General features: G+C 42.4%; 1 protein-coding gene across 5 annotated transcripts; it reads right to left on the reverse strand.

Moving 5' to 3' along the window:
• Positions 1-1882: 1882 nt before the first annotated feature.
• Positions 1883-22756, reverse strand: hycc1 (hyccin PI4KA lipid kinase complex subunit 1). Of its 5 annotated transcripts, XM_022202815.2 has the most exons (12): positions 22568-22756; positions 14070-14151; positions 13290-13391; positions 12505-12684; positions 11553-11633; positions 11349-11464; positions 10461-10556; positions 9619-9735; positions 9231-9318; positions 7150-7312; positions 5618-5961; positions 4020-4158 (listed from the first exon to the last, which is right to left on the reverse strand). In XM_022202815.2, exons 2-11 carry the CDS (start codon positions 14118-14120, stop codon positions 5663-5665), a joined length of 1293 nt encoding a protein of 430 aa, XP_022058507.2. In that variant the 5' UTR covers positions 14121-14151; positions 22568-22756; the 3' UTR covers positions 4020-4158; positions 5618-5662. The 5 variants fall into 5 exon arrangements, with proteins under 5 accessions (XP_022058503.1, XP_022058505.1, XP_022058506.1 ...); XM_022202811.2 differs by lacking the exon at positions 5618-5961 and having other exon boundaries at positions 1883-4158; positions 22568-22754; XM_022202813.2 differs by lacking the exons at positions 5618-5961; positions 22568-22756 and adding an exon at positions 19800-19854 and having other exon boundaries at positions 1883-4158.
• Positions 22757-22832: the final 76 nt, after the last annotated feature.

Genomic DNA, 22832 nt, shown 5'->3' on the forward strand with positions numbered 1-22832 from the left:
CGGGAGAGACAGCAGCTTGTGGCACTGGCAGCCAGCAGTGACACTTTTTGTGGCACCGCTGCGGTGCCACGGTTAATGCCACTTTTTGGGCGAGATGCCACTGCCGCAGCGGCATTTCCAGTGGCCTCTGGAGATGCCAGCAGAGATGCCACGGTTAATGCCACTGTTTAGGGAACATGCCACGGTTAATGCCAGTACTTTTACCGCTGTTTAGGCAAGATTCCACGGTTAATGTCACTGTTTAGTGGTCGGTAACTGGCGGCCCGCGGGCCAAACCTGGCCCGTCAGAAATAATATCTGGCCCACCAGATGATTTTGAAAATTTGATTTGGCACAGAGCCAAGCCAGTCCGTCACCGCAACACGAAACTCCCTGGTCGGCTGCTGCCGGGTATTTCCGCGTTTGCGCTACTGGTCGGACACGGTTGTACCAGCCAGATTTCACTGAGCAACAGTGTGTGCAAAATGTGTGTGTCTCGGGAGTCATTTTTAATACATCTGTGATCAGAATTGAGACGTGTGTCCCAAGCAGCGGCGATCAGCTGTAGAAGCTCCGCGAGCAGCGAAAATTCCAAATTTGGGGGAGCCTTGAAGCGGCCAGCTGTCATTTCAATGGACAAAGACGAACAAATGGAAGTCCTCAAAGAACTGCAGAGCTGGGAGGGTGAATTTGAGGAGTCCTCTCCAATGGAAATGATGTCATTTGTTTTTGAAAAACATGATGACTATGAGAACTTCATTAAAGAAATAGTCGACAAAAAACCCTGAAAATATTTGCCAGGTTTGAGGAGGTTCTGGAACTGAGTAAATAAATTAATCCAGGAAAACCCAGATTGCCATTCATAACAGAGTTGCTGGAGTGCTGGTAAAAAAAAAAAAACAACTTAAAGATTCCAATGCACCGTGGCATGAACCGTGGCATATCTCCCTCAGACAGCGGAATAAACCATGGCATCTCGCCCAAATAGCGGTAAAAGTACTGGCATTAACCGTGGTATCATCTAAACTGGATATGCCGCTGCTGCAGTGGCATCTCGCCCAAACAGTGGCATTAACTGTGGCATCCAGCGGTGCCACAAAAAGTGTCACTGCTAGCTGCCAGTGCCACAAATCGGTCTTGCCCCTACTGGAAGCCGGAGTGCCCGGAGAAAATCCACGCATGCACAGGGAGAACATGCAAACTCCAAATAATAATAATAATAATGTATATTAATACCAAACAATATCATTAATTATGCACATATTTTATGTAAAATAAATCAACTGAAATAACTTAAGTATTGAAGAGTCCACTCAAATTACAAAAATGACTTGACTAATTTAAAAATGGGGCTGCACATGTGGCTAGCACTGTCACTTTTCAGCTAAACGATCCCGTTTCATGTCTTGTTGCCACTAAGAAGGCAAGAATTTCCACAAATTAACCTTGACCAGACACACCTGTGAAGTGAAAACCATTTCAGGTGACAACCTCATGAAGCTCACTGAGAGAATGTCAAGAGTGTGCAAAGCAGTAATCAAAGTAAAAGGGTGGCTATTTTGAATCATCTAAAATGTAAAACATGTTTTGACTTATTTCACACTTTTTTGTTCACTACACAATTCCATATGTGTTCATAGATTTTATGCCTGCAGTGAGAATCTACAATGTAAAGAGTCACGAAAATAAAGAAAAATCATCAAATGAGAAGGTGTGTCCAAACTTTTGACTGGTAGTGTACATATACAGCAATTAGACAACCATAAGATTTTATAGAGCATATGGCAGGATAAAAATAAATACACTTAAATTATAAACATTGTAGGCAGTTGGAGGTGAAAGTCTTCATGTAATATTCAATCATGCTTCCTAGTAGCAGGAGAAAGATTACTGAGAAAAGACGTGAAATATAGAAACACTTTATTCCCAGAAGTTGGAGCGGTGAGTAATTTTCAGACATAGAAAGGCCAATATAATCAACTTTAGTACAACAGTGTGATGTACAACAATAGCTTACCCATTCACATTCTGTAAACCCAACATGATTGTTATTGTCCCACCAAGCGACAGACACTCAACAGCTCTAGTACACAGACAACAGAATACAAGTTTGCTTGAGGGTGGGGCAGCGTGAACGTTTGATTTAGGACATCAAATGTAGCAGGTGGTTGGAGTTTTATTCCTTTCTTGGTACAAGAGAAGATCATCGTGTCTTGCGACGCGACGATGCGGTGAACAAGCAGGAAACGCATCACTAAAGTACAACAAACAGCAGGAATGATGGGTGGATCTGAAGGTAGGAAAGATGCTTTGTTGCCCCATATGTGTCCCCACTATATAACAGGAATATGTTCAATTAAGTTTTGGTTAAACTAACACAACTCTACTCAGAGGTATCAAATTATTTAATTGGTGCAAGTCAGTAAACTGCAGGTTTTTGTGGGTTTTAAACTGTGTCGGATCGGTGGCAGCACACGAGAGTCGGAAAAGAATCATTACAGAGCAACAAAGCATATTTCTCTCACAGGAAAATACCACATTTGAGAGTCAAACCTCTTTTGTTCATATGAAAATACCAAAGTTGAAAACACAACTCATTTGCTCTTTCATGTGCAAAAATTCAATACCTAAACAAATCGTACGCAGGCATCATCTCCAAAAACCTAAATCATCTTTGCTATTTGTCAGAAGTTGAATTTTCCTTTTGTTTGCCATCTAATGCACAGCAATTCAGGAAGGTGCTCGAGGAGCGAGGGGGGGGAGGACATGTATATTGCTTCTCCATCATGATCAGAATACTGTGTGATTGTAAACAAAGACCTGATTCTTATCCTACTGCTCGATTATTTAGTGGTTATTTTTTTTTCTTTTTGTCAGGAAGAATGAGGACTTTCTTTAAAGAAGCACACATGACACGGTTGGACGTTTGTGTAATCAGCCCAAAAGATAAAAAACACTGAACAGTATAGATTTGTATTGCTATGGGAAGGGGTCCATTATTTTAAAAAAAGTAGTAGAAACACTTGTTTCAACTAAAAGAATCATACCTTGTTCATTGTATCAATCAGCAGCCTTTTTCTAAAAACAGTTGTACAAACACACACACATTATACACACACACACACACACACACAAGCATGCTCACACATACTCAATACCTGCCTTGCAACAAAATTGGGCAAGGTAAGGATGGACGTATGGGAAAGCCATGCAGGGCAACAGATGCTGATTAAATTTATCTCCAAATACTTTTCCACAGTCTTTTAGTTATCATTTTTAAGTGCACCCATTTATAAACAGCCGCTGTGCGAGGGAGCACAGTTTTTTTTTCCTGCTTCACTGCCACAGCACACCATTAAAATCAGATAAACTGGAAGTGGCATCTCTGACACACTGCCTCCATCAGGCTGAGAGGACTCTCTGTTGGAGGAGAGGTGCAGAGGGAGCTGACTGTGCTTTGGATGTCTGAATGAAAGCAGGACAGCAGGTCAGTCTACAGCATGGAGAATCAAAGACACCCAAAACGGAGTGACGGGAGAAACAGTGGGAGTGTTTCTTCATGTGTCTGTGGTCCATGAAGTTGGCATGGCTTGGAGTTCCAGGTCACAGGTACAGGGTCACAGGATCAGAGATGAGGGTTCGTACAGTCAAAGAGTCACAAAAGGGTTCAAAGGTCAGAGCCGAGATGCACGCTAATGCTGGGGGAGCGCTGAGTGTGGTTTGGCGTGGGACTCAGGTACCCCAACCCTTCCTCCTGCAGGCTGCAGGAATAGTGGCCAGCTTCAGAGGCGGTGTGGTTGCTGGCAGGAGGGGCGTTGCTGCTGGCCACCTGCTCAAAGGAGCGGGAGAAGACAGCGCTGGCAGTGCGTGTCAGGCTGGTGAGAGCTCCTGCCTTGGGCACCGATTGGCTGGAAGTGAGCGTTAGTCGCTTGACCGACAGCTCTGTGTTCTCGCTGGCGGCGCGACCCGTTGTCAGGGGGCCCGCCTCCTTGTCCTTGCTGGTGCGCCCGCCAAGCCGACACTTTTTCATGGCCTTGGCCCCCAGGTTCAAGGTCGTAACGCTGTTGCTGATAGTGATGGTGGGTGGGGTCATGTCAGGCCCCACCCCACCTGGCCAAACCCCTTCGTCCAGTTCTGAAATATCCATCAGCTCATCCGGGGAACCCAGATCCACTGCGTCTGAGAGACAGACAGAGGGAGACAAACACTTACATGAATATCAGGAGCTAAAAATATCTGTCTCATCTGTCCTCCAGTCTAATCCAATCCCATCAAACTTTTATTAGGATTAAACGGTTTATAAAGAATACATTTTGCATTAAATGTTTTGCATGGACCAGTGACTGGATGACAGAGGAGGTTTACTGTTGTCCAGCAGGTGGCGCCTTCACACTGTAACAGCTAACAGGGATGTCTCGCCACTTGACAGAAGACATGGTTAAGTTTCAGTCCAGCACACACGTTAGGAAAATCAGCAGCACTGTGAGACAACAATCAGTAATTTAAAGGCAGACGAGTGCATGTTGTCCCAAAGGCAGGAGAGGACAGCATCTAAGAGCATAAGCCTTGGAAAGATCACACAGGGAAAGGAGAGGAAGCAAACAAAGGCAGAAATAAGTACACCCTAAATGCACATTTCGCCTCACTAATTCAAAAGGGACACACACAAACACCTGTCCTGCTTTCTTTAAGGCATGCATTCACATCTGTGTGAGTAGCAAACCACCTGTTTGTTCACAAGTACACATTTCTGATTTGATGCTATCACTGTAACAGAACACCGGTAAACAGCTGATGAACAGACAGATAGGCAGTTCCTATTAAAGTCATTTAAGGTCACATTTAGCCTATTCCAACAGGACTGGAGTCATCAGTCTAAATTTAACAATCTGAGCATCTTTTGCCTCAAAGATAAAAATCAAGTCCTGCTTATCTGTCTTCAGCTCCTAGCTACCAGTCAGAAGGAAGTCATCTGTCTCCAGGTGCAACCCAGGACTAATGTGTCGAGGCGTACCAGAGTTAGCAGTAAAAGACCAAAAAGTGTACTGATCCCTCAGGAAAAAACACAGCAGCTAGACTCCATAACAGTAATTTCAGAGAACAGTTTAACAGAGATATCTGGGGTATACAATTCAAGGTCATCAGGACTTTGTTATCGGTGACTATCGGTTTTAGTGTGATTTTTACTAAACATGATGGCCCTAGCATGAGTGTGATATATATGTTGTTAAGTGTCATTAAACTACATTCATACATACATTTATGTTCCTCGTTTAGATGATGTTCTGCATTTAATATGATCCACTACATTTTATTCAGCATAAACACTTCACATTAGATTTAACAGGATTCACTTGAGCACATTTCTTCGTTATGCATTTTTTATCAGGTTATTGATCTGTTATTCGGTGAGATCTTTAATAATTAATTTGACCTTAACAAATTTCAGCAGGAGATCTCCGCGAGGAAGCTTTAGCAACAAAGGAGAGAGTAAATGAATGAATGATGATGGATAGAGATGAGAGGAATGGTGTGATTAAGCCAAAAGAGGGTGGTGGAGCCCAGTGCAAAAGGTAAAAAAAAAAAGGGGGGAAGTCTGCATGCAGCTTTTTCAGACCACGCCCCCACACACGGTTACCTAGGTTACCCCGAGAGTGGGGCAGGGGGAAGGAGGGGCTGGACCTTAGTACTGGCTCCTCCCTGTGGAGGCCGACCCAGAACCCTCATTCTCCACCATTCGCCTCACAGACTTCTGCCTCCTGACCTCCTGACCCCGTGTGCCGGAGTCATGGCCTCGGGGGTCCATGCTGACCTCACAGGCGGCACCCAACATGTCGCCATCAGGCAGGGCACGGCCGTCAACGCGCGGCCGCAGGGAGTCTCCATTGGGCATTCGCTCGCCGCTCACACCTGTCACACTGATCTCGGGGATGGCCACACCCCCCAGTGCAGCCTCACTGTCTACACTCACCTCCTGGGACTCTGGTGGAGGGGGGGACCATAGGGGGTAGTGGACGATATGCAGACATGTACACATACACGCACACACACACACACACACATGCAAACACACAAATGGTCAGACACATTTCATGCACACATGCACAAAAAACAGAAAAAGACATCCATATGCACAGGCACGCACAACCACAGAAACACAAGACACATAAAGGTAATCAATGCAATGGCAGAAAAATAAAAAGAAAAAAATCATAGTGATCAGAACACAACACATGGTCAAAGTGCATGTCATATGGAGATGATTACGGACACAGAATTTGAATGGGATCACAGTTCTTTCTCGATCACCACTCATCCCTAAAAATCAATTAATATTTAATAGAATTTTTCTCCATCATCTGCTCATAAAAGCTTTGTTAGATGAGAGGCTGAGATAGGGCCTCAAAAAGAGCAGGATCCATGACATGAAAATGAGTGTTGGGCTCGATGTGAAGAAACCTACTTATTAAACTAGCTGAAAGCTGTAATTTCCTGGAATTATCTGTACTCTAGGCAAAGATAGCAGCTCTCTGGTAATTCTAACCTGCAAACATTATTTATCCCTAAGAGCATGGAATAAGAGGCAAATTCATTTATTCTATGTTCATTCAAAGGTTAATTACAATCTCTGACAATCTGCATCATATCTCCAAAAACACTGCTTACATACAGCTTCCTTCCCATTCTCTTTCACCATCAAATTAGGTAAATAATATGTTGAATCTCTGCCTGCCTGACTGGTCTCAATCTGAATGTTTCTTCTGTGTCTCTGTTGCCACCAACAAAAAATGCAACAAATCAAAAAGGAAGTCATGGTTTTTAATGGGCAGATTCTAAAATGGAGGTACTAGCTACAAGCTGAGGACGGACAGTCTACGAGCTTTGGGACTGAAGGATGACAACACTCATAATGAACACAGTAAGTGTCAGACAGTGAAATGGATGAATCAGAAGTGAAGCCTTCTAAACCTTGTGCTCTCTCCTTTGGCATACAATTGTTCATTAGTCAGAGAGTCGACTTTTTAAAAAATATATATAAATGTGATACCAGAATGTGTACAGAAAAATTATAAAGTGTGTGTGAAAATTCCTCTCTTGTTTCAGTGAGCTGATCTCCGACAGCTTTGTGCCTACATCTCAGATCACTTTTTTCCGGTGTATGCATCTCACCGTGTCTCTTCCAGCGGTGTCCCCTGATAGACAAGGAGGTGACAGCATTGCGGGAGATCCTCGAGGAGGTGGGTGTTATCTCCACCTGTATACTCCGTGCGCCCTCCTTGTTGTTGCTCTTCAGCGCTGCACCGTGCAGCGATGACTTGATGGCATTACCCACCTGAAGATAAGAAAAACACACACTTCAGAGGATGCTAGAAGGATTGCAGTGCAGAAGGACTTGACGGGCTCAGCCCAACTTTGCAACTCGGTGACGGTCATGCTTCTTCTGTCCTCATGCCTTCCACATGTGGTCCACTCTGTGTTATGTTGCTTCTCATCAACATGTGTAAATACCACACCAATTACTGCTAACTCTGAATTGTGTAGTACGATAATTTGTATTATCTTTAGGTGCTGAGACAGTTTACTCAGGAAGAAAATTGAAATGGTGCATGCAGTTCTGACAATTTCTGCAAACACAAACTCAATGCACACACCGACACCGATGGGTCTCAGAGCAGATTTTATCCGAATGCAGTTAAACCGAATGAAATTTAAATCTGAATCTATTTTGAGTCAGTATATTCATCACGTCACTAAGTCTAGTTTCACAATTTCACATGCAATTCCTGTACGCCGACATATATCAGCTCCTATCAAGATCAATAGCAAAAAAAGCAGTTCACATCATGACTGACTATTTCTGTGAACTCTCAAAAACACGGATTCAGCTTTCCTGAGTTATATGTGCAACGAATCTAGAGAACAAATCCAATCAATTTTCAGGTTAGGCCTTCTGTATCATTCCCCAGAATCAAATGCCAGGTCAAACATGTCGTCATGTTATTTTTCCAAGTCATAGGTGAGGCAGGGATTAAGTAGCACAGTCTACAAAAAGCTGCAGAGTAGAGTTACATTAATTACTTTAATAGAAAAAAATGTAACTTTGGAAAATGAAATGGAAATATGTAACTTTGATACACAGAGAAGAGTTTTTAGGGGTAAATCAACAACTGCAGAGGGAACTGAAGGGAGTTTGATTTGAGTAAACTGACATGCTAGTAACTAAGTATGAACTGTCAGTACAACAGTACTGACTTTAACTTCAACTATCTTTAAAGCTCTAAACATCTTCAGTGCAGTTTTTGTTTTGCCTGCATTAGTCAAAACAGCAGTATTGAATATTTTCTGCAACTACACTAAAAAGCTGCACCATTACACAGATAGACAGATCACAACAAAAACACTGAGGTGAAGGCACTGGCCCAGCAAACATCAAATGATTAGATTTTGGAATGAGACTACTGTCTGGGGACAAATCTAAAAGCACAGCAGTAACTGATGGAGTTACACAGACTAGAGGTGTAAGAAAAAGAAATAGGATTTGTATTTCATTCCATACAACACAATTTCACAAGTCTTGATGTAATAACTTTTGTTCTTGCTGGAAATTCTCAAGCGGCACTTGTGCTAATGATCATGTAACAGCTGAGTACGCAACATCAGGTAGATGGTGTCATAATCACAGCACAACACGTCTTTTGTCTGTGAGGTTGCAGCACACTGGTCTCATGAGGATCACATCACAAAGTTATGCTAAGCTAGCAGCCACCTGGTGTATTCCACTTGCAACATGGGAAATAGGCAAAAATGGCACTGTGACAAACTGATATTTTTAGCCTTCAACAGTATCGATGTGTGCATTTATAGCATTTGCCCACGAGGCTTTGTAAATGCTAACATCATTCCTTTAAATATAAATTTAAATGCTGTGAGTCTTGATTGTTTTGGAGGCACACACCTTGACTTGTGTTGTAATGCTGAGAGCTTAGGCTCAATCCTCTACTCCCTGGGCCTCAAGGATTACAGCTTAGCGGAGCAGAGTGGAAAGCATGTAAATAATCTAGTGGGATTACACTCTGCTTGCAGTCTCTGACACACACGGGGACCAACACAATGCAGCATACTGTGCTGTGCATGAATCAAAACCAGAGGTCAGCATGCGCACCTTAATCACACGCTCTTTCTCTCACACATGCCACAGGTCCAAAAGAGGGAGATGTGATAGTAGCAAATAAACATATTATTGCACTCACCAGCAGAGCTTCAGGGAACAATTCCAGCTGGGCTCGATACAGAACGTCATCCAGTGCTTTGGATCCCAATTCAACTTCACCGTTACATCTGCAGATTGGCAAAAACACACGTACATCAGGAGTTTGATCAGGATGAGCATATTCAAAATGCATACAGAAATTATTCATTCACATGAAATCAAACTGAATAAAGATGCTGAATAATTCGTAATGTATTTAAAACGGTTTGCACTCAAATGAAAGTATCAAGTTCAAAACAGTGCAACCATATATCAGTTCACAAGGACGTAGTACAGGACACAGGCTCTGAGAAATTTAATCTGAAGTTCAACCGTGGGGCTGTGGTGAGTCTTTCTGTCTCTGTGTGCAGGCTAATGTGAACACTTACAACGCGTAGTGGATCCCAGTGATGAGTTGAACCAGGAACTCCGATGTGACCGTCAGTCGCGTGCTAATGCCTTTGTAGCGACGGATTTGTTGTCGTGGGTAACCGCATATACATACTCTGAAGATAAAACAATACAAACGCAATAGGAGGAGATTGTATTAGTGAAACAGGGAAGCAGAGAAGTCACTTCACTAAACCAACTGGTTGCAGCTCCATTAAGGCGATATACTTCCCTGTTGTGAGCTTGTATAAACATCAGTAACAATCAAATAAACACACACAACCACAAAGTGCATGCTATGTAATAATTTATTAGTAGCTTACATAAATCTCAGGATTACATTTCACTTAAAACGAGTTCATCATTTCCTAACAGCTATAATACTAATTGCCAAGGAATTAACTAAAAGATTTTAGCACCTATAAATTTGAAACCAAAGGAGCTATTACATTTTCTGTGTGCAGATGACAAATAGCAAACTGTCAAGAGGAAATCACAGCTGATGACTTCTCTTTAGCACATCTGCTCAGCTACAGTCGGCAGATTGCCAGAGCCACTGAGCTGGGATGTGTGTACATTGCAGCTCTTCGCCGAATAGCGGTATCTTGGCTCTCTCTGGCAGTAAAGTCGATAAGAGGATCAGATGAGCAACTGCTTGCAAACCAGCGTGTATGCATATGTATGGGAACAACCTGCATTAAAACATGAAGTCTGACAACAGCAGCATCCGCATCATAAAGCAGGAAATTAGAGCGTGGATGTGGTTGCATAAAGCATTCCGGTAATATGGCCCACAAATGCTACAGTATGTTAAAACATGTTGATGGTTGGTGTGTTTTACCTGGAGCTGAGCTGGCAGAGAGATTGCAGGGAGGTGGAGGTCATGTAGCTGAGAGCAGCATTGTAGCACAGCAGCAGGAAGGTCAGCACCTCAAACCTCAATAACACAAACAAACCCTTAAAACAGCACGTTATATGTGACTACCTTACAAAAAAGACTGAACACATCAGCGCAGAAATTCAATTTTTTGCTTCCATCCTTAGTGTAGTTAGAAATACTACAAAATAACAGATTGAAGAATTTCTAAAGAGAATTTGAAGTACTACGAAGGCAAACAACAATAATTTCCAACAACTGCTGCTACATTGAAGGGATTAAGATCAAAGTATCTCTGGATGATCTTAGAAAGCAACCAGCCTTGTTTTGTCACATTAAAATTCTTTATATAGTCTGTAACAGCACTGAAAAAGGCAGAGGACATTAAACTCAGGCCACCACTGCCTCCTGAGCTTTGTTGCAGCTCCATTAATTTAGGAAACACTGACAGCAAAATAACTTCAAATGCAACAAATCAAAGACTACTGCCACGGGCCAGCACTGACGCTAGTACATCATGCATAAATTAATTGGCCGCGACGGCAGTGAAACTCATCATCACCACACAGATTTTCCTGAATCCAGGCCATCTGATATCACAGTCAAACAACAGCTAATCTCTATAATATATGAGGCACATTTCAAATTTCAAAGTATGCATTGATAAATAAATTAATAAGCCTTCATGTGCTTCATTGCCAAATTGTTATCCTCTTTAATGTGTTTCTATTTTGGTTGTTGTTTATTACTTAAAAGAAGCTAGCCTGGTATTACGCTAACAGGAAAGTCTATTTAATAAAGAGCACAATCCCCACCTGCCCAGTGGACTTGAACACTGATCAAACCTCCTACCTGTTCTGTGCTGTAAAGGTTTCTCTCTGGAGATGTGGCCCGCTGTACACCACCCTGCTCAGCCCGTGATTGGCTAGAGCTCCCTCTGTAAGGGCCATGGAGCCAATAGCTGAGGGCTACAGGTGGCAGGATGAAACATACTTCATCAAATTTCTGCAAATGCAAGTTAACAGTTTGTGTAAGTTTGTGTGTGGATGTACTCACCTCATGGTACACTGAGGGTTTGGAAAGGGAAGGGACAGTAAAAGATAATACTTTACTTTGTCCATCTTTATCAACTATTTCCTGTGAAAGAGAAAGACAGGAAAACAAAGGGGGGTTTTTTCTGTGGGCGAAAAAAAACACACCAAAAAAAACAGGTTTTATTTCTGCATGCTGCCCTAAACCTCTGATGTGTTCTGATCTCTTCAAGCACACTCTTCTGCTATGAGTGGGTTTGTGTGGGGACCTCAGGGTCTCAATTCCCCACTCAGTCTGTTGGCGTACGCTTATCAGTGTGTATATTGTGCGAACACAGACACACACAAACCCCAGGGTTTTGGCGTCCCTTGTGTGCATGTTAATGTCAAAGCGATTAATGGGAACCAGGCAGTATGTTGAGTGACAGATGACCTATTCCAGTACTCAGAAAGGAAGTTGGGAGACTCTGCAGTTAGCTGATAGATAGAACATACAGAGCCAAAATGGATGAAAATAGACAAACACTTTAATATTTACTAGTGCTGGAACCTCTCTGTGGGAGGTAAATGTGTTCATGGGCATTAAGCAAGATGCAATCCATCCATATTGTATTCGTGCAAGGTCCCTTTGTTTCAGTTCCTCTACTTTGTAACCCATATTTTCTCTCACTCTCCATGCATATCTGCATAAACAAGGCAGAAAGTAATCTTTCAAAACTCATGACGCAGATCCCAGAAATAGTTGAGTAGTTAAGTCCCCTGCTTTGGGAACTGCATGATTATGCCCACTTGGTAAGGATCAAAGACTTTCCAGTGTTTTTCCTTACTTTGCACTTACTGCAGTGGAAGCATTTTATTGTTATCAACACGAGCACCACTCCTCCAGTGATAATGCACAAAAACGGCCATCTCTGAGCTAAAAATCTAGCACTGAAAACCATACAAACTGTCACCACCATCTTCATCCTCTCCCCTACCAGGTTATAAATGCCCAGCAGCAGGGCCTCGATGCAGCCGGAGGTGTGAGGGTCTCTGGCTGCGCTGACAGACAGGAGGCTCCACAGGAGCTCTGGCAGGAACTGTAGCGTGAAACGCTGCAGCTGCGGCTCACCGCTCCGGTAAAACTCAAACAACTGGTGACACACTGGCTCCAGCAACTGGGGAGGACAGAAATCCAAAAGCACAGGCACACATTTAGTCAAAAACATAAACGGACAGACAGCAACTGCCAGTGCACCTGTAATGAATTTTGCATTTGGCATCTGCACTCACCAGCCACTTTATCAGGCACACTTGTGAAATCTAATGTAACCTAATGAAACAGCTCTGTCAATTCGACTTTTCAAAGCTTCTGCATTTTCATTTTTTTCCCCCATAATTTATGCCTGTTCATGAACAAATTAAAATGCAAAGCACAACTGTGCAGCACCAACTCAAGCGAACAAAAAAAAAGCAGAACTATCACCTTTTCGACAATATGAACAAAAGCTTAAAAGTGTAGAAGCTTTAAAAACATAGAATCTGCGGTAGGGTACAACTGTTGTACTTTATTTCACATGTGTACCTAATAAAGTGGCTAGAGGATGTTTAGTTCACTATTTGGAAGATGCAATGTGAGCGTGGGATGTGTAAAAATGCAATAATCACAGTAAATGGTGGGATCACAAGCATGGGAAAATGGTCAAAAGTGGTCGAGGATTACGTGGTCAGGTATGTACAATCTAATATATAAATGAACAGAAAGGTTTATACGTGTACATACATCACTGTAGTTCTCTCGAATGACTTTGTACAGCGCAGGGACCAGTGCACCTTTGTCTTTTAGTGAGGCGGCATAGGTGGAGACAGCACTGTCAGGAAGGGTCTGAAACACACAAACACAGTTAGTTTGATACACTGCAGATGCAAGTCTGAGTGATTCTCTAAAAATAAACACGTAGCATGAGAACTTGAGAAGTGATGGCCTAATATTCAAACACTTGTTGATGCAGTCAAAATTGGATCTGCTCAAACTTGACCACTGATTCCAATTAAGTCCAGGACACACGGATGGGTAAAAGAGACGGAATTGATCCAGCAAGTACAAATAACAGCAATACATTCAGCTATGGTGCTGTAACTGAAGGTGAAATGTTCCAAATAGATAGCCTGATGGCATTTAAAGCTTACAGGGACAGACAGTGATTATATTGAAAGTATTTGGTGGTGACATTGATCTGATCGTATTTGGAGGTCAGCTTCACTGAGAGGGGACAGCAGATTGGTCCTCATACATTCACACAAAAAAATCTCATCCACTCCTTTATTATTATTCCTGACTAAGCTGCAGCTTTGGTACCAGTCACGCATCAGTGAGTGCTCATATTTGAGTAAGAGCGTGCAATTTTCTCAGAATGAAGCACTTTAGGTAGTGTGTTTGCTTACGTGTATGAAATGAATTCTGCAGATATTAAGTAGCAGCAGGGAGCACTGCATACAGATCATGGGTGCATGCTTTTTAATATTGCTTTTTCACAGAGAGGCACAAAGATTAAAGCAGTACCTTAAATTCTGACAGCCATTCCTCCACCACTCCTTGGTCCATAGCCAACATGTTCCCTCATCTGCAGTGGAGTCACCTCTACCTAGGAGAGAGAAAAAAAACACTTTAGAAATACACAGTCTGTGAATCTGACACACAGCAAATATACCGGGTAGTGTATTCACGCAGACACACAAAGACACACACACGTACAAGTAATCAGAGCGTGAACGAAGCTCTTTCCGTGTTTGCCAGGCTACTATTATTTGGTGTCCTCCTGATATAAATATTCTATTACAAACGGTAAACAGTGCCATGGTCGTGGTAAACGTACACGCTCCGGGCTTCTATTCAATAGTCCAAAGAAGCGTGAGTCTCTCCTTCCCTCTCACTCTGCTCCTGTTTCCCTCTCATTCCTCTCCAGACACACACCTCTGCAGAAAGTACCCTCTCAACTTAAGCCTGCAAATCAAAAAAATATCACCCACACACAGAAACCTGGCTGGCTTCACTGCTGAAGCACTGACGAGAAAAAAAAAAGAAAAAAATGTGGCACAGTTGAATGCAGATGCTCACTGAACAAGCTCTACAGCTCGGATGTCTATAAACAGAGATGGACAGACAAAAAGAGGCTCTTTCCTGCTTTTGTTAACATTTTCATGACAAAATGAATTCTCTGTTCCTGGTCCCTCCATCTCTGCCTTCATCCCTGTTTGTTATCTTCAATCCCTCTTGCTATCAATCACAACATAACACTTACACTGCCTGCATGTTATCCTCTCTCTTTCTTATGCAATGCACTCAACTTGGATGCACGTAGCGTTCTTACTATTAAAACTCACCTTTTGATTTTCAGTATCATTTTAATGAAGCGTCTGAGGGTTTCTATCTGACACATCAGTGCTGCACTCACATCGGAAGAAAGTGGAAAATGGAAGAGAAAGTGCAACAGCAAGACAGCAAAATATCAGAAAAACTCAAAAGGTATTTTTAACCACATTTCAAAACATCAACTACACTGGGGGTGTAATGAGGACACAGAACAGTATTTGTTCTGAGTTTAACATCTGCCATGTCTGTTTGCTGTACAGATTTTACTTATATTAAACTTAAAAGACATAGTAACATATGCCATACAAGTCTATCTCTGCACATATATATCTATGTCTGTAATATAAAGCAAGATGTTTTTGGAGCTTCAAAACTCAATTTTGTAATTCTAAAACATAATGCTGCCACAACCACCCAGTGATTGCAACATGAAATGATACTTTACCTCTGAATTCGATCTGTTGAAGTGTTGTTGTTAATGCTGATTAATGTGAACATAAATAATTAATGCTCAATCACCCATTACATCATTTATAAATTGCTCTTCCCTGCAGCTTGACATGATTAGTCAATTAATCAATTTGCAATGAGCTGACAGTTTTAAAAATTACACGACTGAGACTCAGGAATAGAAACAGAAATCTACATCCAGGCTAGAAGCTGTGAGGCACAGTGGTGCTTTCAGCTGAATGCTAACAGATCTTACTTTAGCATGATATCAAGCTAACATTTGCAAATTCAGACTAAAAGCCCAGATCAGAATGAAAAAGAATGTAATTTGTTTTGCAGGCATTCATAAATCGACGTATTACACAAATTAAAACCTTGATCTGATGATGACACTAGAGGAGAAGTCTGGGAATTACCAAAGTTATTAAAATTCATCCTCAGAGGGACACATATCTGTGCCATTTATCATGGCAATACATTCAGTACTTATTGAAACACGTCTCATACAAACACAAAAGAAAAACACCACAAATGTCATGCCCATTTTGGTGCTAAAGGGAAAATTAAGGAATCACCAAAACCATTGGGATTAATCCTCGTAAACCGTAAATGCTAAGGTCCTCCATATTTCAGACTGAACTAAACCAAGTATCTTTATCTTTAGACTGGAGACCCCTTAACTAAATATACGCCATCACCATAGGCACAATGGCTGACCTCAGACCTGTGCTTTCTGCTGAGGAAGAGGAGGAGGACACCGTCTCTCTCCCTCTGATGACTTATCCGCTTTCACTGAATGATACGTTGTGCATGGGTCGTGTCTGTGCTCTGAAACTCCAAGTAAAAGGCTAAATTGGCTGTTGAATGCAGAAACAAAGTCCATATTTAGTATGTCTGGTCACGGAGGCTGAGAGGAAAAAAAAAAAAGTAGTGGGAGGAAGCAGTCCTTCTATGTTCACACTCGTCATGCAGAGACATGTGTTCCGATTTGGGCTGAAGATGGCATAATTCCATCTTTTAAGACCCGTCCACTTGCAACATTTCATTTAGCGCATGACAGACACGCTCACACTCCGTCTCCTATTCACAAGCATGAACCTTTCAGCTCACGAAGGAGGACGTCTGTGAAAGAAAATACACCAGACGCCAGATTCCATAGATAATATGCCTGTAATTTATTATCAAAAAATCTCCCGACATGCATATATGGGCGTGTTACAAAATAGTTTACGGTTAATTTTCGTCTCCTCCTTTGCTCCTCTGCTCGTCCTCCCACACATCATTTGTCCTTCCTCATCCTCCCTGCCTCCTGATGCATCTTTCATGCATCCAAATGCCCTTTTTTTTGTATTATTCTGGTGCTTGGTCGCTCCATGGCAGCCAGGTGTCTATTTATGGACCGTACCAATGACAGGAATGACAAGGGGGGGAGGGGAGCCAGTGACTCATGAAATGGGTAAGGATTATAAAGCAGAATAGCCTCCATTTAGAGAAATTAGTCCTTTAAGGCAGCCTGTTGTTCTGCTGTTTCACGCCGGTGAAGACGACGAGGACAGCAACATCTAACACGAGCATATGCCTTTTAATGGCAGGCTAACTTGAGTAACAAAATGAAGGCTGTTATTAGAGGGCGGATGAGTCAGTCTTGTAAGAGGACAAATTCTCCTCCTACACTTTTAACCCATCAACACTGTCAACGCTGGTGTCTGGGGCATGTCATCAGTATCATCAGCATGCAGAAAAAGGCACTGGAAGACTAAAATCAGAAGCAGCCTGCTATGCCGCCTACCTGCGCGATATATTTGCCTCCTAACCCGGCAGCAGGAGGAAACTGCTGCAACGCAAAGTCAGATACACATATAGATACAAGACAGATGCACAGAACAAGTCAGTGGAAACAGAGGGGAAGAAGTGTGGATGGATGCTGAAAAAGTTTTACAAAGTGCCACCCAAAGGTAGCACAAAAACAAGCAACATGATGCATACCTATTGTTTGCAGCATGCATTGGATTATGAAGTTATTGTGACAAAAAACCCCACAAAGATTTCATTTTGAAGCTATTGAAAATAAGACGGGAATACATTAAGCACATTAGACCTCAAAGACACACAATTTTTGGTGAGTGACACTGAATGTGAAAAGAACTCAGAACGCCTTGAAACTGCAGATTATTTTCTCAGTCAGTTCATTGTTTCGTTGACAAAAAGGCAGAAAATTGTTCTGGTTCAGGAATTAGTCCACACGGCGGCTGCAACTCAAGAACATTTTCGTTGCTGACTAATCTGTCAATTATTTTAGCAATTACTTTAATAGTTGTTTGGTTTATAAAATGTCAGGAAAAGCCCAAAATGGCATCTGAATCCATCTTGTTTGGTCAGCAACCCAAATATATTCAGTTTAATGTCTTTGAGGAGGGGAAAAAATGAAAATATTCCCATTGTTGGAATCAGCAAATTTTTACTTTGTTTCCTTCGTTAAACTTCAGTGTACCGCCGGCGGTACACTTACCAATTTGCATAGGAATTTAAAGAATGTCCAAAGGCTGCAAACGCGATTATACAAACACTATACGCCGATGGAAAGCTTAGATTCTCATGAATCCGCCGGTATAAACCACTTTCAGATGTGATTACTACAGCGGGTAATATAAACACATTTGTCCGACAAACAATGAATATCCATCCATCCGTTCTCTATACACAGCTTCAACGTACACAGCGCGACTCACATTTCCAGGTTCATTATTACACACAGATGAAAATATTCCACAAAAAACGGCCATAATCCAACCTTGGACATCCAGACGACACAAGCCAGTAAAATATTTTGTCCAAAACATGTCTTGAAGTCGATATATAATCCACGAATCGGTCGTTTTCAAGGGAATGCACCTCGCGATGCACGTCCAATATTCCCTGTATTTCTCATCATATTTTTTATTTACAAATAGAATATTAGCAATTTTTTGTACTGAAAATGGCTGGAATTGACTGCAGCTTAAAGGGTTAAAAAAAAAAATTGAGACCGATGAATCAATAAGCAAATGTGGCTGATTCCCGATTCATGTTCTAATGAAAAACAAGCTAATCAATTATTTGGCGAATTGTTCCACCTTTAATACTGAGATGTTAGCCATATCTGCAGACCAAAACATCTTTTTTCAAACTAAAAATATATCTTAGGGGCTACACACCCACGCAAATAATTATAATTAAATATGAAACTGTGTAAAAACCACAAGAGACAGCAGTACAAACATCACATCCTACCCCGTCTCAAAGACTTCCAGGCTCGAAAGACACACTACAGGAAGGCACAATCATCTGGTGGAGGAAAATAGAAAACTAATTGCCCTGAGAGTACATTATACAATCGAGGGCAATTATGTTATTACGTATTATGTTGGCCTGGCTAACTTGTTAACCATCTCACTGTCATTAAAGACTCATAGATCTGGACAGAAATCAATATAAGCCAGAGGGAGCTCAGTTGAGTTTTCTCCTTAAACTGCATACTTCTATACAGTCGGGGGTTCAACCAGTGCTCACCAGCACACACGTGCAGAAACCAGTGCTCAGGATAAGTGGCTGAGGTGGCTTTACAAGCAAAGCAGCAAATCAATGAAGTGATGAATAGAGAGATGGATGGTAAATGGAAGCAGATAAGCGGTGCTGGATGCTGAATACAGAAGAGATCAATGACTAAATGAATAAAGAAATAGCTAAATGGATGTACAGAGAGTGGGAATGAAAGAAATGTATGACAACTCAAGATGTGGATAACTTAAGAGGAGTGAGAGAGAATGGTGAATAAAATCAGAGAGTTCATTAGGTTTCAATCTGGCCAGCTCCTGGCAACCTCCCAGCCTCTGAGAAAGACACGAGATAAGCAAAGATACTGACACACACACCTCCATGTGTCCTAGACAAACACAAGGAATGGCCAGCATGTTTAGAAGTTAGCTTACGGAGTTTGTCAGCCAATGCAAAGCTCTGACGGAGCCAGCTGCTTGCCAAGGAGTGACAGAAAATGTGTCATGCATTGCACAAGCGTGTGTGAGTCTGTGTGTGTGTATTCAATGTCTGGTTTGACAAAACCTGTTCCTGTGAGCTAGCAAAAGTTGACAGCTCGTTCGCTCTGAATTTACACCGACGCCACCGTCCTAAACTCACACACAGCAACACACCAACACCCACGCACACACCAGCACCAACACAGGCACTGGGCTGCCAATCTAAATGAGCTTATTTTTGACTCCTCCTTCCGCAGACTTCTTCCAACACAAACAGGTCTCCTTTCAGTTTACATTCCTAATCCTTGTTGTGTGCTTGCATGTCCCAACAGAGTCCCTGAAAAACACCTGAGACAGGCACACGGTCTGCTTCAAATGCCTTCGCCTAGTTTAACACAGAAACCACATCAAAACCGCAGAGAGTCCAGCGGTGCTCAGTAATGAAGTGAGAACATACCTGTGTCGGGGAAGCCGGCAGAGAGGGCAGTGAAGCAAGTCCAAGTGAGAATGAGTTAAGGGGACACCCACAGGCATACACATCCCTCCCTGCCGATTACCTCATTTCCTATTACACACATACTTTGGAACCTTCCTTTTTTTGAGGAAGTGAGTGGGCCAATTAGAATGAGGGCTTGAATGGAGGCAAGAAAGAAAACAGAGAGAATGACAGAGTGGGTGGTTATGAGAGCAACAGAGCTGCCCCAGCTGCTTTTTCCTGTGGTACAAGGTGCAGCGACACAACTACTGGTTAGTGAGATAATGACAATATTTAACATCGCCAAACCTTCAAGGAACGAAACTTACTGTGATTTGAGTATAAAAAATAAGCTAAACCAAGCAAGCTGTAATACAGACACACCCTAACTACTACTAACTGTTTAACTCTGCTATCTAATATCAGGACCAGGAATTGCAGCAACATGCCTCCACCCAACATCTTCAAACCAGGTCGACCTAGATTGGTGACTACAAGCTTGTTTTAACATGGATGGAAGCAAATGCTGTTAAGTATTCTGAGGTGTCCAAGTGAAGGTGAAGGAGAGGTTATATAACTGTGGTCGTGAAGGGCGTGCCCACAGCTCACAGATTAACCTTGCCTCCTCTTCAGCAGCCCTGCTAAGAGTGCTTTACACATTCCTAGAACTTCTGTATTTTGTTATGACATCTCTCTTCAGTTTATATTACTTCTTTTTCATGCTGTCTGTTGCCATCTTCTTTGTTTGGACCATCTAGGCCTGTGGTTAACCCGGATGCATCCTCCCACCTTATTCTCCCCCTAAGGTCTTCTTCAAGAGCAGGTTGCACGCAGCATTGGGGAAGGAGTGGGGGGGTTTCTGCTTTTCTGCTTCTGTTTAATTTGTCATTTGCACATACACACACACATATATATAGAAGAGAATTGCTTGTAGCTAAGTAGACATGACAACAGAGTGTGTGGTTTGTGTGTGGTTTTTGCTGCCGCAGGAGACGGAGAGATCTGACAAGGAGGAATCCTCTTATAGCAGCCTACACTCTCTTCTCTCTTGCCTCTAAGCCAGTGATGCATCTTCGTTCCTCCTCTTACCCCTTCAGTTCCCTATCTTCCAGCAGCAACAGAGCCTGAGGAGACCATGATTAACATAATGGATTTTTCAATTTTAACACTCTATCCTCTCCCCCCCCCCACCCCCTCCTCCATTTGTGTCGGCTTATCCTGTCACAGTTATAGAACTCACTCATAATCTATTAATGCTAAGCTCCATAAATTCACATTCAAATAACATTTTCAGTGAATATAATTAGTTTCATTTTTTCCTTTATTCTTTTACCGAGAAAAATCGACTTTAGCTATTATATGCTTCTGTATGCAGAATTTGCTGCAGAAGTAAAAGAAAGGGAACAAACCTGTAAGTCAGCAGAAGACATCTTCACTTCTCTTTTTGGTTCGTGGAGATGTTTCACCACTCAACCAAGAGGTTCCTTAAATTTTGAAGAACCAAAAAGAGAAGTCCAGCTGCCTTCTACTAAAGATCTTAGGATTACAATGAGCTGGATGACTGAGAATCCACACAGACATAAATGAGCAAAGATTGCAGCAGTTTTCATTGCTCAAATTGTCGGGATATTTCATGACCCTGCAGGCACGGGTGGCAATCTCTGATGCCACATGACAGCAGAGCCCACACGATCTTCTTGCTCTGCGACCTGCTGTGCTTTATTGTCAAAAAGCATTAAGAGGCCACACATTAACTAGCCTGCGCTTCTTTCTTTGCATCTATGCATGTATGCACACACACATGCTAATGACACCACTACAGCAGGGCACACCATCCTCCCAACAACACCATCTATCGCTAAGGGCAAAGTCTCTCTCTAATGTCAAAGGCAAAAGCACACATAATAGTATGAGACACGAGGAACAACTTATGAATCAAGTCACAAATACAGTCTTATTTAAGTAAAACTCACAAAACACCAGAAGCCTTTTTGTGAAGGACACAGAGTATTAAACAGTTTTAAACTACTGCCAGCATGTAGCTGTGAGGGTTTGTGGCAAAGCTTCACACTAGTCCCCCTTATACAGGAAACCCCAGAACTGGGTGTTTGATGTGGAGAAACGCTGCATCACATGACAGCTATTAGAAAAATCCTAACAACGCAATCTCCACCATGCCAGTCTGTGGTGCCTTCTTTGCCCTTGTCATACAAACACACGCTGAGGAATCTTTTAAGAACGCACACACACAGCTGTTCACTAAACAGGATGAAGTCAGGTACAAAGTCTGTCTCACTGACAGATGCGACTTTCTGCTACAGTAGCAAAATGGTTCCAATGAAAATGTCGTTATCGGGACATGTTAGAAAACCTTCCCGTGTGACTTGTTTTATTTCATGTTATCCATCTGGTCTAACTAGAAATTCTACCTGTCCAGAAGCACTGCTAACCAGCTAGTTTGCCACACCGACTACTGGTAGCGCAGCTTGTCTTTTCACAACGCAAAATTGTGTCTCAACGCACTTCTGGCTGAGTCGAAAAACAATTACCTCCCCCAGCCATTCAATTCAGGGCAATTCTTAACCCGTATCAGCCAGAGACTGTAAGTTAATCCTCCGCCGTCATACACTCTCTATCTCGGCTTGCTGAATGACTTCGAGCTGTCACTACGGTCGCTTCCAGATTAGCTAGTTAGCTAGCTCGACTAAGGCGCGACACCACGTAAACTGAGGAAGTTACTGTTTACTTACTGGCATGCTATCTGTCAGTTTCCTGGTATCACTGTCCTCTACCGTGCAGAAAAGACGAGTGAGCGACTATCACTTCGCTACTCCATAAATCTCTTCAATAATTTAACATCGGCTCCTTCCATCTTCATTAATTTCGCCGCTCAGACTAGCACAGACAAGGGGACTCGGTCTCCATTGTGTGGCAGACTCCTAAGCCAATGAGAGACCAGGATGTGACACGGTGGGTACGCCCCTAAATGCAGTGTCCAATCATATTAGAGTATAG

The sequence above is a fragment of the Acanthochromis polyacanthus genome, chromosome 11 (genome assembly GCF_021347895.1).
Source record: "Acanthochromis polyacanthus isolate Apoly-LR-REF ecotype Palm Island chromosome 11, KAUST_Apoly_ChrSc, whole genome shotgun sequence".
NCBI classification, from domain to species: Eukaryota; Metazoa; Chordata; class Actinopteri; family Pomacentridae; genus Acanthochromis; species Acanthochromis polyacanthus.

Excerpts from the sequence above, each read along its gene's own strand:
- hycc1 (XM_022202811.2), bottom strand. The coding sequence starts at position 14,120 with ATGTTGGCTATGGACCAAGGAGTGGTGGAGGAATGGCTGTCAGAATTT. Across the intron at positions 12,685-13,289 it reads TTCGAGAGAACTACAGTGAT|TTGCTGGAGCCAGTGTGTCA; the intron begins GTATGTACACGT and ends TGTCCTCCCCAG. Across the intron at positions 4,159-7,149 it reads ACACCGCTGGAAGAGACACG|ACGCAGTGGATCTGGGTTCC; the intron begins GTGAGATGCATA and ends TCTGTCTCTCAG.